The sequence below is a fragment of the Sinocyclocheilus anshuiensis genome, unplaced genomic scaffold (assembly GCF_001515605.1).
Source record: "Sinocyclocheilus anshuiensis isolate Anshui unplaced genomic scaffold, SAMN03320099.WGS_v1.1 scaffold715, whole genome shotgun sequence".
NCBI lineage: Eukaryota > Metazoa > Chordata > Actinopteri > Cypriniformes > Cyprinidae > Sinocyclocheilus > Sinocyclocheilus anshuiensis.
In genome coordinates, this window is record NW_015551089.1 from 152656 (window position 1) to 168304 (window position 15649).

Consider the following 15649-nt stretch of genomic DNA (forward strand, 5'->3'; position numbering starts at 1 on the left):
TATATATATGTGCGCTTTCAAATTGATCAATCGCGATTAATCACATACAAAATAAAAGTGTTTACATAATATATGTGTGTACGGTGTATATTTATATGTCTATAAATATACTTTTGCAATTCAAAATACAGTATATTTTAATTTGAGGAAGTATGAAACAAGCTGGTTGAAAACAGCAAGCAAAAACACATTTGTGAAATTGGATTTTTGACTCAAGAGATTCCTCATGTCACAGCTAGTCCTGGAGTCCCCTATACTAAATTATAAACACAATATTAATGAAGAATTTGTTATTTGGCAGTTTTCATAAATGATGGATCAATGTGAAGTTTTGCGCTTTATAAAACAGATTAGACTTTGAATTCTGATTGGATGAGACATGTCTGAAGCTGACAGATGCACATCTGTGACCACACTTCAACTGAATTCTACTTTTCTATGTTGCTCAGCAACCACAATCATAGTACAGTTTGGCTGAAAAAAATCTGTTCTATAATTAGTAATGATTAATGTATTTATTGGACTATTGACACAAAGTGTTGTGCCTAAGAACACCCCTTACCCAAGTTAAAAGCATTGTAACACATTGCCTCTCTCGTATACTGCTACATTACTCTGACCAAACAATTTCTTGTTCTGAACAGGAAGTGAACTGTTTGTATTATTGCATACAGTACAGGACTTCATCAAAGTTTCATAGAGGAAAACAGCTCCATAGTGTGCTAGGGAAATGTCAAATCTCTATAGGTTAAGTCTCTCCGTAAGGTAGATGTTAAAGCTGGCTCCATAGAAGACAAAATCCGAAGTAACCTCCGAGAACAGAAAAGCAATTCTACTGAAAACAGCTTTCCTATATTGAGACACTGTTCTGAGCAATACTGTTGTACTTGCACAGATGATGTTCATCATGTCTGAGCAGTATTATTGAAAGTGTCGTGTATGCAGGGACACATTCTTAAGAATTTAATGGGTTGGTGATGAAACATGTTGTTCACGCTGCTTTATTGGTCTGTTGTGTTCCACAGTAGTCACTGCAGTCTGTCTCAACCCCAAGTAGTCTGTCTCAATCCCACTATATCTAGCATCCTTTCATCAGCCAGACATTCTGCGAACCAGGCCATGGTCAAATTGAAAAGGGCAACGTATGTTACTCAAATCCATGACATGAATTAGCATATATAAAGATGGTTTAATTGCATTGCACAGGCTCTACTCAACGAAGAAAACACCTACGCAGACGTCAAAGCCAAGTGCAAAAGACGTGCAGTTGGATATGGCATATTTCAAAATTAGTAGATGAGTTTCACACTTCCTTCAACTTCATAATATCTCTTCCTGTATGCTTAAAATAGTTCAGAGTTTAAAGGACACAGCGCACACACAAAACTTTTGTCACTCGGCAGTCATCTTGATAAAATCCTCAGAAAGCTATTTTCAGGCATGCATAAGTACATCTTCTGTCTGCTTGAACTGAGAAAAACCCAAATCAGTTTTTGACAAGTATCATAAAGCCATCAAAAGTTAGATTTTTTTTAAAGATAACTTTTACAGATGAGCTCAACTTTTCCATAACGTCCAATATGTACATCAGAATCTCAGTGAAAGTTGTAGTGTATCATGGCATTTTCTGGGTTGTATGAATACTGTGGTGGTATTTGGACACACTAATCATTTGACATCCTATTTTGTTTGCTTCCCATAGAATCTGTGGAATGTTATTTGGAGACCTCAGTTGATTACAAACTTACCAACACTTGTTGAATAAGACTCTGCGAACATGAGGTTAGAAAGATGAACATGTCTGAGGAGCAAATAAACTGCACTATAAGCCACGAGATTCACCAGTACCTGTTTTCGGGTGCGTACATCCTCGTCCTGCTAGTGGGTCTTCCCGCCAATGCTTACTCACTCTACCATGCCTGGCTGCAACTGAAAGCCCGCAATGAGCTGGGGGTCTACTTGTTAAACCTGACCATATCCGATCTGCTGTACCTGGCCTCCCTGCCCCTCTGGCTCCAGTATATCTTCCAAGGGGACAACTGGAGCAGCTCTGAGTGGCTCTGCCAACTGTGTGGTTTCCTGCTCTACGAGAACATCTATGTCAGCATTGGTTTTCTGTGTTGTATCTCGATTGACCGTTACCTGGCAGTGGTCTACCCTTTCCGCTTCTCGGCTTTCCGATCGGTACGAGCAGCAGCGCTGGTCAGTGCGGTGGTCTGGCTCAAGGAGCTTGCCGTAGGAGTGGTGTTCTTCTGGCACAAGGAGCTCAGCAGGGACAAGCATAACCAATCTGTGTGCTTTGAGCACTATCCCATGAAGACATGGGAGTACCCAATAAATTACTACCGTTTTTACATAGGTTTCCTGTTTCCTTTAGGAATCCTCTCCGTGTCGTACTTTCGAGTCCTCCGAGCAGTGGGCAAGAGTGCAGGCACACAGACTGCCCAGAAAACTCGCATCAAGTACCTGGTGACCAGCACCATCGTCATCTTCCTGGTTTGCTTCTCACCATACCACGTCTTCCTGCTGGTACGCACCATATTTGAGCGGAACTGCGACTTCATTGAGAAAATGTTCAACTACTACCATTTCTCTCTGTTGCTTACTAGTTTCAACTGTGTGGCGGATCCAGCGCTCTATTGTTTTATCAGTGAGAGTGCCCAAAAGGGCATCCAGAAGGCTCAGAAAGCTTGTACTCGGGTATTCTGCTGTTGCTCAAAAAGTCATGGAAGGTTCAACACGCACTCTACTGAGCTTGCAGTCACCAATGATAATGTTACAGGTACCTCAGTAGTGACACTCTTGCAGCAGATCAAAACTGATGTTTGAACATTTTTGTTGTATTATCTATACAATGGACATCATACAGTTTAGCTACAGGCTCTTCAGTGGACAAAGGAAGCATCATAGATGTACAGCTGCATATTATTTTTTTATTTTGCACTGGTTAGAACATTAGCCTACTTTGTCAGAGTCAGTCCTGTATTTTGTTCTAAAGTTAAATTGTAATATTTCATGGTTTCGGTAAGCTAGCATGCTACTGTTATGTGGTGTAATGCTCAGGGATTGCTACCTTGAAAATCACCAGTGGTTAACATTTGAGGTTTTAGGAACCGATGAGCTAAACATTTTCTGTACTGTTCTAAGTCCCTTTAGCTACATGTGCATGTAGCAGCTAAAAATCTCTGTCCAAGACTAAAACCATTTCTGCTTTCAAACCTCATAGGTTTCCAGTTCCTTTAATACTGTACTTCACCCAAAAATGACAATTCCGTCGTCATTTACTCACCCTAATGTTATGGCCCTATGGACAATAACAGCATGAAATTTTGTGTTCCATGATAGAAATTAAGTCATTAAGTTTGGAACATCATGAAGGTGATCTAAATGATAATAGATTTTTATTTTTATTTTGGGGTGAACCTTTCCTCTAAGAAAACAAAAGCAATGAAGCTGTATCTTTGTTGCCTATACTCACCTTTTACATGGACAGACATGGAGCACACAGACATCTGACAAGTAGAAAAGGTACACGGTGTGGGTATGAAGGGTCAAACATCTCCAAACAGACCATTTTAACCCACTTTGATTTCATATCCTGGGAAATTAGATGAGGAAGAAGTGATTGATGGTTATTTTCAGAAATCATGGATCTTCTGTTTGCTCAAACCGCTGAGGTACAGTGGGTACGGAAAGCATTCAGACCCCCTTAAATTTTTCACTCTTTGTTATATTGCAGCCATGAGTGTTTGGTGCAGAGTTTACATTTTAATGATGGAAGTGATCACAGGTAATACCAGGGGGGTAGGGGAGAGCGGGGCACAAAGTAACACTTTTTGACTTTCTCAAATAAAATGTATTAAAGTAAATAGTGTGAATTACATCGCTAATGTCATAGAATAGCACTGCAGGGCATTGGAATGGTTATTTTCCAGGGTTAGTTCACTTCAGCGCACGTGTGATCTACTGACGAGCCTTCAGTGGGCGTGACAGATAGCGCACAACATTATATAATATTACAATATGTAATATAGCCTATTATATATAATTATAAAACACTGATATAGGAGTAAATAGTATTTGTCATAAATGTAAGGGCACAAATTACTTAAGATAATAGGTAAAGCAAACCCTTGCAGCAAATATATGATGTGGTGCAAAAATCTGATTAAATCTGTGTTGCAATTCCTCTCTCTACTCACCAGACCTCTGGCTGTCTTGCCTGCATACTTTGTGCTTTAAAGTATGTGTTGCCTATCTCATTTCTCCTATTATTATTAATTATATTTTCTTCTATAATATTATTAAAGATGAAAACATGTCCTATATGAATAGTCAGAACAGGACTAAATAATTAATAAATGATTATAGAACTGTCCCTTTAATGCAAACAGGAGAAAAACACTTTCATCATATATTAGTCCTCTTTGTTTAGTCATGGTCTTTCTTGGCTGTCTTTCTTCGGTAACTCTATTGAAAGCAGAATTGTGAAATTAAACAAAGGTGCATAAACAGAAGCCTAAATACAGATGGGATTAGTTAGCATAAAGTCATATTCCCAGTAAAAACGAATCCAGCACCATTTTTAAAGAAATTGAGAGATTGGCCTATTTATTTTATTTTCATGCTTGTTAATCCGGTCCCAGAGAAATGTTTAAAACTTTCAGGTGTAACCAGAGCCAGACTAATTAAAAGTCTGCAGTTTATTTTACTTTATGATTAAGGGTTTTGGGATGGTCTTCTCCAGTGTTGATTTTGGTTGAACCTTGGAAGAGGGAAAGACATTTATCTCTAAAAAGGTCAGTGATAATATACAAATTTCCAAATTACATGAATGTGTTATGTAACACGGATCTGAACTAAAACAGCTGCTTGTACTCCTCGATACACGAGAGTTGTTGTGTAATACCGTGGTATTTTTTAAGTTCCTTAGACTACAACATGAATAATGTTATATAAATATAACGTATGATTCAAGTACCTACTACAACCACAATAACAAGGTACAACCAAAGAATGTAACAATTATGCCTATTAATTAGATTTCATCAAAGCTGCGCTACAGAACTTTTGGCCTTTCTATCGCCAACTGTGGTTAAAAATTAAATTGCATGTCCCTGCGTTTGAGTAATCGATATCGCCATTACAGAGTAGATCACACTACAAAACATTCTCATAATAGTAAAAATGTTCTACAAGTATATCAGAAAATATATATTAAAAAAAAAAAATGTTATTTGAGCAATAAGTGTCATTTCCGTTGTGGGTCCCATTTTGTTTTGATAGGGGTTTTTTCACTTTACCTTATTATCTCTGCACAGATGAGTGTCTTGGTTCCTGTGGCTATGTGATGTGTCCGTGATGCAGGCCACACTATGAAGTCAGGCAAGAGTGAGATTTCTAAGCCGCTGTATGATGTCAGAATGGTAAGGGTGAAAGGTCAATCCATCCACCTCCAGTCCTAAGTTTGCCACTGCGGATGCCATATTTCACCAAAATGTGGAGCATCTCTTCCTCCTGTTTTTTGAATAAATGCACCACATCAAGTCATTTTTGTCTTTGCAGCTGGATTTTTTTTGTCTTTAATCTTTGGTAATGCATTCAGTGGTAATGGTCTTTTATTTTAAGCCACATGTGGGAGTGAGAACTTTAAAAACAGGAAAAGTGTTATTAAAGCATCAATCCATAGCAGCCACTGAGGAGAAACAACATGATGGACACAGAAAATATTTAGGCTAACAGAAAGGAATGTGAATACAGGGTTAACGGGCTGGTTCCAGCTGTTGTGGCCGTGATAATTATAAGGTATACTGGCAGAGGTTCTGAAGTGGTCTGCAGTTCACCGCAAATATAAAAATGGCCAGTGTTGACTGGAAGCAGCACTGCGACACGCTTGCAAGTTTTATACCAGTGGATTTCCACTGAAAATAAAATGAGTGATATTATGAGGTGACATGCATAAACTCTTCCAGAGACACCCTTAAACTGCAATGCAATACTTTTTTTTTAGAAGAACAGATGCTTTAACGTAATGTAGGACTGAACTTAGCCATCATAATCATCAGCCATCATCTTCTATTTTTGATAATACTGTGTTACCTTGGCTACAGTGGGCAGGCAGGCCGTTCACAGGCTCTGTTGATCAGGTGTGGCTGACAGACCCAAGCCCCTCTGGAGGTACCGCCAGTCTATTGGACAGAGATTGAGAACATACAGAGCACAGGCGACAGCATAGCCACCCCAGTTGGACACTCCTATACAGGAAGTGGACGTTAGGTATGCTAAGAAAAGATTGTTCATGGTACACAATCATTGAGGTGCAAATACAAGTTTCTGTAGACACCTCAATAGTATAGTTGATAGTATATAGTATACACAATCAAACCGTTTGGAATAATTTGGATTTTTAAATGTTTTTGATAGAAGTCTCTTATGCTCACCAAGGCTACACTTATTTGATCAAAATAAAAATAAAAACAGCAATATTGTGAAATATTATTACAATTTAAAGTAACTGTGTTCTAATACATTTTAAAATGATATTTAGTCCTGTGATTGCAAAGCTACATTTTCAGCAGCCATTACTCCAGCATTTTTCACTATACACTACCATTCAAAAGTTCGGTGTAAGATTTAAAACATTAAATTGATAAAAAAAAAACAACAACATTAAATTGATCAAAGGTGATATTAAATACATTCATAATGTTCCTAAAAATTTCAAATAAATTATGTTCATTGAACTTTCTATTCATCAAAAAATTCCCCCCCAAAATAATCTATTAATAGAAATATTAAGCACATTTTCTACAATAATATTAAGAACCGTTATTAATAACCGAACACCAAATCAGCATATCAGAATGATTTCTGAAAGATCATGTGACACTAAAGAAACCTGAAAAGAGGCATTTTAAATTGTAATATTCTTTCACAACTGCATTTTTTTTTTTTTATTAAATAAATGCAGCCTTGGTGAGAATAAGAGACAATTAAATAAAAAAACATTAAAAAAAAAATCAATACTCCAAACTTTTGACCAATAGTGCATTCCAATGGTAAAATACTAAAATAAATAGTGCACATACATGAAAATAAATAAATGAATGAATAAATTACCAAGTTATTTATTTGTTTGTTTGTGTGCATTGCTCTATATTATTAGTTTTGGGGAAAATATTCTGAGTTACACACAGTACAAGATCTGTCTGTCGACTATAAATGTGACATGCTATTGTGTACCATACTAAATAGTCTCAAGCTCAATTTTTTTTAAATCAATACAGGTTAACTTGTATTTAATCTGAAACATTCATTTAAATATAGTATCTAAATGAACTACTACTCAAAAAATTTAATTCAAGATATTTATATTATTATTCTCAATATTTTCCATTTCACTCTTAAACATGCCTAAATATCGATTAAATGTTGGAAATATATATATTTTTTAATCAAACAGACACTAGGCAACACTGACAATGTCAAATAACATCTCTGATGCACTTCCTATGATATCGGAAACTAGCATTCTTCCTTTAGCCCCCTTAATAAGGAACAAGTAGGTTTGATGTGAAACTTAGAACCACTGTGTGGGACCACATAGGCTGTGTGTTTAGGTGCAGCGGCCTGTTTTTCCAGCTAGCAGGAAACGCGCACATTATGCGGTCTCTGTGTGAGGTGCACTTAAAGGGGTCATATGATGCTGCTAAAAAGAACATTATTTTGTGTATTTGGTGTAATGAAATGTGTTTATGCGGTTTAAAGTTCAAAAAACACATTATTTTCCACATACTGTACATAAGGAAAAATTGAAATCGCATCATATGACCCCTTTAACTTACCTGCAGTGATGGCAAAATCAGCAGCCACGTCACACGCAATCAGATTTCGATTAGGCATGTATGCTTTAACTGCTGCTTTGACTTTGCCCATACCAAGCTCATTACCTCCATCCCCGATCCCTGTACACACACACACACATACACACACAATTAATCCTGTTCCAAAGGGGTGACAGATCTCATTAAACCACTCCCTGGTGCATTACCGAGGGAAGTAGGGGTGCTGAGGGTGCTGCAGCACCCCCTGGCGTGTAGTCCAAGAAAAAATGGGGGGGCTGGGGGGGCGGTGTTAAAAATAAATAAATGGAAATGTTGTAACAAAAAATAAATAAAACTAATTTTATTCATTTGTATATTCCTTAAAATTCATAGGAAAAAAAAGTAGCCTAAGCCTACAATGACAGTAAGCAACAGTAAAACACGAATTAAGTTTAATCAAATTGATTGTGAAAGTCGTTTCAACTTAAACTGACTTAGGAAGTCGTGTGTTGCCATTACTTTTTGATCATATTATTACCTGTAACGTCTGTGCTGTACCCAAATCAAGAATTAACGACCATTTCTACAGCCATTGCAAAGATACAGCAGAGAAAGAGCGAGAGCGTCTATTTACCTCAGAAGCAACCAATCTCGCATTCTCGCATCTGCAGCGCTTATTTTGATCTTTAACGTTAGATCTTACCTATTCTTGGAACAAAATGAATGCTTAAGGTTGATTCAGTATTACTCTTAAAGAAAAAAAAATCCCACACACAACATCAGCAATACTGCAATGACAAAGTAATTATATTAAACATAACATTTTTATTAACAGAACGAATAAGACATTCGCGTTGCAACAAATAAATAAAAGGTTTTTGGAATGTTCCCCTTACTTCAAACGAATGCTTAGTTTGTTTATTATTTGTTAATAATAATAAAAATAGGTTATACAATAAAACAGTACAATGACAAATTCACTTATATTAAACTTTGAACTTTTATTAACAATATGAATAAGGGAAATATGTTTTGTCCGCATTGTAACACAAATAAATAAATGTTCTTAGGATTTCCCCTTTCTTTAAAACGATCGTACACACCTCTGACTTTTACCTCAGATAAACTTACAAAAGTGTCTCGCATCACTCTCGTCATGTGACCAAACAACCCCACTGTAAGTTAACCACAGTGGTTTGGAGCACTGAAGCTCTGGCTGTGTTACCTGTGGTAGTGATGCCTGCAATAATGCTGGCAGTGGTGAAGAGTTCGTCGACTAAATGCTTGATGTTCACCCCCCTCATGTTGTAGTAGTTCAGATCGGCAGCCCGTCCGCTGCGCTCTATTGCCACCAAGTGGTCAAACCTGATTAGTATACATAATAAAAATGTCAGTTCAACTACATGGTAAACAAGACATGGGCTGTGTTCGGAATAGCATACTAGTCTTCTTTCTGCGGTCTAGTAGTATATATAATGTGGCACAATGTGTACATTTTCTGAATGCATAAAACATGGATGACCTGCACTGTCAATCGACTTGCATTTCTAGTTGTGCGACGAATTAACTTTTAAAGTAATATTAACAGGCATTTTAACATCGGTTTCTAAAAAGGAATAATTCAGATTCAGTATAATTTAAACTCAATCGACATCATTTGTGACAATGTTGAACTAATTTTCTTATCCATCATTATCTTTAAAGAGAAGCAAAAATCTGTTACAGTGAATGTGGCCTATTCAGGAACGTTAATATACTCACTATTTCAATAGCTTAGCGACAAGATGTAAACAATACCTTTGTTCAAATGATGTTAGTGTGACACAATCACTTAACCTTTTCTGTGTAAAGTAGTATCCGATTTAACAAATTAGTTGTAGTGGTAACATAACGTAATAAAATGGCTCAAAAATTACTGTAAAACTGACAAGCTTTACAGTTCAAATAATACATACAATTCAGCAGAATAATTAATTTAAAGGGGTCATATGATGCGATTTCAATTTTTCCTTTCTCTTTATAAAATTATAAGCTTAACATTTCTGCATTTCACAGCCTCACTGTAACCTCAAATTATGCTTTTATTTATTTTATTTTTAAAGGTGGGAAAAGTCAATATGATTTTTTTGTGGTAATCAATATTATGCCACAAATGCTGTTGATTGAGCTTAAGATGTATTGCATTTGGAATATCCCTTTAATAATGCAGTAAGTGAGGGATATTGCACAGTCATGATCATAAAACAAACCACAACATCACCCTGAAATGAGTTATTTTTTTATAATGATTGGCTGACTATATATTACCTCTATAATTTTAAGGATAATCACCAAATAACTACATAAATGGGCATGAAATATTTGAGTTGAGACAGAAGAGACTACAGAATGACGAGATATATCATATATGATACAACCAACGATCAGTTATACAGTTTAGCAGCCATTATACACAAATATTTGTCTTCAGAATTCAGTTATCAAACATGAATTATGTACAAATGAAGTCATGTACTATAATACTGTATAATAAAATATTAATTGTTGCATAATGTGCTCTGTTTAACATACTACTTACATGGGATCTTAGACCAATGATGAGTCCCAATTCACATACTATGTATTTGTCTTTAATAGTATTCAAAATTAAAATTAGTGTGTCCTAAATTGTAGTATGTTAAAATGAGTATTCCAAAGGTATGAGTATCCCACAGTATACTATTTCCATGAAAAATTTGAAGTTCAGATCTGTGCACACTCTAACGGCTAATACTGTTGGACACAGATTCGATTAGAACTACAAACATGAATATAAAGGGTTACAAAACTACAAACATGGCAGATACGCGAGACCCACAATTAAGTACACTCTTAAAAATAAAGGTGCTTCACGATGCCACAGAACAGGGGTGCCCAAAAAGGTTCTTCAGATTACAAAAAGGTAAGAAAGAGATGGTTCTTTAAAGAACCTTTGACTGAATAGTTCTTTGTGGAACCAAAAATGGTTCTTCTATGGCATCGCTGTGAAGAACCTTTTGAAGCACCTTTATTTTTAAGAGTGTAGAGAGGTTTAGATAAAGGTTTTTTTGTAATTAATAATATCTAACCTGAGGGGAAAAAATATATTAAATGTTATCTGCATTATATCTACAACAACAACTCGAAACTTTTATAAAGATACATTTGGTCATTAACTTTTAAATGCATCATGTAAACACATGAGGAGAGTTCACGGCATTAAAGACACATTACTGGCAGATCAACGTGCCTTTCATTTCTCTCCAATACGATAGGAAATGAAATGAAATTGTGAAGGATGTTACACATTGACAGGGCAGTTTAAATAGTGACGGGATGCACGTAACTAAGTGACAGAGCAGTGTGTTAAAGATGCAATTATGACAAAGTAGTATGTCCCAGAACTCGGCTACTATTCTGCTACATACTCAAAAGTATGTGCTTTTTCTTCACAACAAGACTGCATACTTTTAGGGTATAGTATAAGTGGGTGAATTAGGATGCAGCACAAGAGAAAGCAGTGGATGGAAAATGAGACTGAACCACATTACACCTGGGCTTTAGTGGGATCTCCATCACGGCACAGGAAGTGAAGTGCCGAGTCAGGGCTATTACTCTGGAAACTTATTACTGGCACTGCAGTCTTTATCACACCTGTTACAAATCAACACAAATAATAGCCAAACAAATTTAATAAATACAATAAAACAGTAATGTGTCGCTTTATCACATCAGGTTAGCATAACCCAAGAATATCTCAAAAACACTAAATCAGCAATGATGGAGGCACCTTTCTCCACGGCATCCCGCATGAGGTGCTGATTCATCTCCAAAGCCATCCGTCACGATGACCACCTCTTTGCGGAGTGCTTGAAGCATAGCTGCCATCAGTCTCTTCAGGGGGGTTGTGCATGTAGTGTGTGGGGAAACCAGTGGTGATGAGAACAGAGGAGGAATGGGACAGCGAGAGACAGGCCTTTAGGAGCTCATCCTGCAAGAACAGGGCCTGGATACCCCTTGAACCTGCACACAAACCAGAGTTACTACTGTATGCATCTTTAAAATCATGATGAAACGGAACTAGCAACAGATCTATACTTCTTTGGAAGGTCCAATTATGAAATTTTGTTAAAACATTACAGTAAAAAAATAATAATAATTGCAATGGCAGACAGTGATCCCAAAAAATAATTTGTACATTTACTGTACAAATTAGTGCACAACTACTAAACAAAAATGGCTATGTTGTTGTGGACTTACACTGACACATAGTGGTGTGGATGTAGCATTACTCAGATATTTTTAGTTTGCAATGCCATTGTAGAAATTCAAGTTTCCAGGATATTATTTGGAAGTACCTTTTATGGTATCTAGTAAATATTGGGTCACCAGTAAGATTTGAGATGATTTCTTTAAAAAAAAAAAAGCATTGTATTTACCCAGTAACCCAGGCCATATACAGATTTAAGAAAGAGTATTCTTCTTCTTTTCTTTTCTTTTTTTTTTTAAACTTACTTGTACTATATTTTTCTGGTGTGATTTTAATGTTTTCTTACGGGAGATTTTGGGAGCTAACATTATTTTGGAAGCTAAAAATATCTTATTTTTTATGACAAAACTTTAGAAAATAAAATTAGTTTTATTCTCAATTAATTCATTATTTTAGTTAAATATCATATTCATAAATGTTCAAAAAGTCACCAAACAGCACAACAATTTTAATCTGAGATAATATCATTATCTTGAAAACTACTGTAAAGTCTTTAACTTTTATTCCTCTTAGAGGCTTTTGTATTTAGTTTGGAATTAATGATGTTGGTTTATACCCCTTTATACCCCTATGTATTTAGTTCTTTTATTTTCTATGTATTTTCTGTTTTTCTATTTATTACAGTTAATATTGTTGTTGCATGTCTATGTTTGTTTGTTTATTTTTTGAATTTATTGCATTTAAGTCAGTTGTCACTAAAAACATTTTAAATAGAAATGTGCTTTCCACAGTCAGCCACAATTGAGTGAAAGTGTCTAATAACAACTGGTCGTGTGATCTCAATGTGTCTGCCTTCATGAAGCAACCCACTCAATATAAAATATATTCCATTTTATTAGACTACTGAATCTGGACGAGGACTGGACTCATCATCTTATTCAAGTGTGCATGAATAAACACTTTTATTTATTTTCTGGTTATTAAAATATGACACTGTTTGATATGTTGTTGTATAATGCTAAGAGGTTTGTTCATTTTAAGTGTCTTTATGCATTTGAATACTTTTTTGGGGGGTCAAAAGTGTGCTGCTTCAAACCTGGGTCTTCAACAACAAGCTCCTCAATTGCTCGAATTTGTTGAACAGCTCTTTTGCTAGCCATACTGTAAAGCTGAGGATTCTGGGAAATGCAGAAAGTCAAAGGGCAATGTGCTGGCTCAAGAGTGAGGGGCGAAATAGTTTCTGCCTTTTAATCTGTGATGAACATGCAGCCAGGAGAGTGCGTGAACGCCAGAGCGGGCTCTGCAACATTAAAAAAAAACAAAAGGTCAACATGCAGTTTTTCTCCTACACACTGCATAAAAATGATCTGTGTATACTGCAAAACTGACGCTAAAGAAACAAAACCCAGTGACATTAAGTCTTAAAGGGGTCATATGATGCTTTTTTAAAGATCATTATTTTGTGTATTTGGTGTAACAGAATATGTTGACATGCTTTAATGTTAAAAAAACACATTATTTTTCAAATACTGTACATTATTGTAGGTCCTATATGCCCCGCCTCTCTCAAACGCTTCGTTTTCTACAAAGTCACAGTGATGATGCTGGTATGTGTTTGCAGTACACAAGCCATGGTTAAGACAGCTGACTCCACTGTGATGTGACCCTGTCTCTCTCTCTCTCTCACACACAAACCACGCCTTCTTTCTTTGCGTGCACATTTGGGCGGCATTATGCAAATATTTCCACATAGTGACCTAGATATGTGGGGGCGTGTTAGAACGAGCCGTTTTAGGGGGGCGTGGCAGAGTCTTAACTTTGATAAAGAATATCTCTTTGGTTTTGAGACTTTAGTGTTTGCAACTTCAGGGATCTTATCTATGCACAATCAGCTTGTAACACTCCACAGAGAAAGGAAAACTTGAAATCGCATCATATGACCCCTTTAAAGGTGAAGTGTGTAATTTCTACTCCACTAGCAGCATCAAAGAGTGCAAAACAACTACATTTGTAAAATTTCAGGAGAAAATATGACCGGTGTTTGCCTACTGTATGTAAATCTACGGCTTCTTGCTAATTGGTTTCTAGCATGTTCTGGTCAAAATATAGCACACTTCACCTTTAAGTCCATTTGTATTGTAATATTGCAGTGTGTTTTTTTTTTTTTTTTAAACCTTACTGCAGCTCTGTACAGCCTCAACACCAGTGACCCCACAGGCCCAGAACACAGGCACATCACCAGGACACTCCTCTCCTGGGTCCCCATAGTCTGGTGGTGACAAGTCATGTATGCCCAGCAGCTCGGTAAGAGAATCAAGGGTGTTTAAGAGATATTTATAGTGGAGTTAATTTTTCCACCTCCAAGCCCCTAAAATGTTACCAGTTTGTGTGGTTAGACATGTTTTGACCAGACACACACAGCTAAGTATTACAGATGGGCTCTTAGGAGCAAATTCCACCAATAGTCATACCCTCCATGAACCTACTTGGTATTTACAATGGTCCCAAAAAGTATTTGGACACTTAAGCCACACTTAAAAATGTATGAATCTCATTTGTTAGAAAACAGCATATCAAAGCCATTGTTGTTATACGCCAGAAGCGATGGTTTAAAGTTAAAATGCTTTAATGATGGTTTTATTTCTCACAAACACGCAGCTTTTTGCTTCACAAGATAATTGGCAGACTGGAGTCGTGTGGATTACTTGTGAATTATTTTGATGTTTCTATCAGCTGTTTGGGGTTATTTTGATGTTTCTACCATTCTGATGGCACCCTAAATTTCTCCAAAACTGTTGAGATGAGAAAACAAACTCATCCACATCTTAGATGGCCTGAGGGTGAGTACGGTTTCAGCAAATTTTCCTTTTGTGGGTGAACTATTACTTTAATTAAAATAAAGCCGAAATAAAATCAAATAAAATATAAATACTAGATGAAAAACTACAACTTATTTCATTTCAGTAAGTTCCCAAGGTAATATTTCTAATTTTAAGTACTATAATTACGAAAACTTGAAAAAAATTATAGCTAAATATGAATATATACAAAAAATCAAAATGAAAACTGAAAGTAGAAAAATAAGTTAATTTAAAATATAACAGTACTATAATAGTATTAAACAATACAAAAATAAAACTAAATCAAACGAAGTGTAATTTACTTATATATATATATATATATATATATATATATATATATATATATATATAGCCATAGCCCAAACACTTATTGCTTTTTTAAAGCAACAAGTTTTAACAGATAAAACAACAGATACTATAATAAAATAATAAAATAACTGACTAACTGTGAATTTGAGGGGAACTGACAAACTGATCTATTGAAAATCACCTTAAAATCATTAAAAGTGGTATATGTGACCCTGGACCACAAAATTAGTCATAAGGGTCAATTTTTTGAAATTGAGATTTATACATCATCTGAAAGCTGAATAAATAAGCGTTCTATTGATGTATGGTTTGTTAGGATAGGATAATAGTTATTACTATTATTAATATTACAATATTACTAATCAAAAATTAAGTTTTAATATATTCACAGTAGGAAATTTACAAAATATCTTAATGGAACATGATCT

The 15649-nt window shown here is 35.8% G+C and overlaps 1 protein-coding gene and 1 pseudogene across 1 annotated transcript in view; one reads left to right on the plus strand and one right to left on the minus strand.

Moving 5' to 3' along the window:
* Positions 1–2829, plus strand: part of LOC107662645 (ovarian cancer G-protein coupled receptor 1-like) — a 4227-nt gene extending 1398 nt beyond the window's left edge. Inside the window, exon 2 of the mRNA XM_016452725.1 lies at positions 1703–2829. Within this exon, the coding sequence (XP_016308211.1) occupies positions 1792–2829 (1038 nt within the window). The 5' untranslated portion in view covers positions 1703–1791. The remainder of the gene's footprint in view (positions 1–1702) is intronic.
* A 2448-nt stretch (positions 2830–5277) lies between these two features.
* Positions 5278–15649, minus strand: part of LOC107662624 (UPF0317 protein C14orf159 homolog, mitochondrial-like) — a 26063-nt pseudogene continuing 15691 nt past the window's right edge.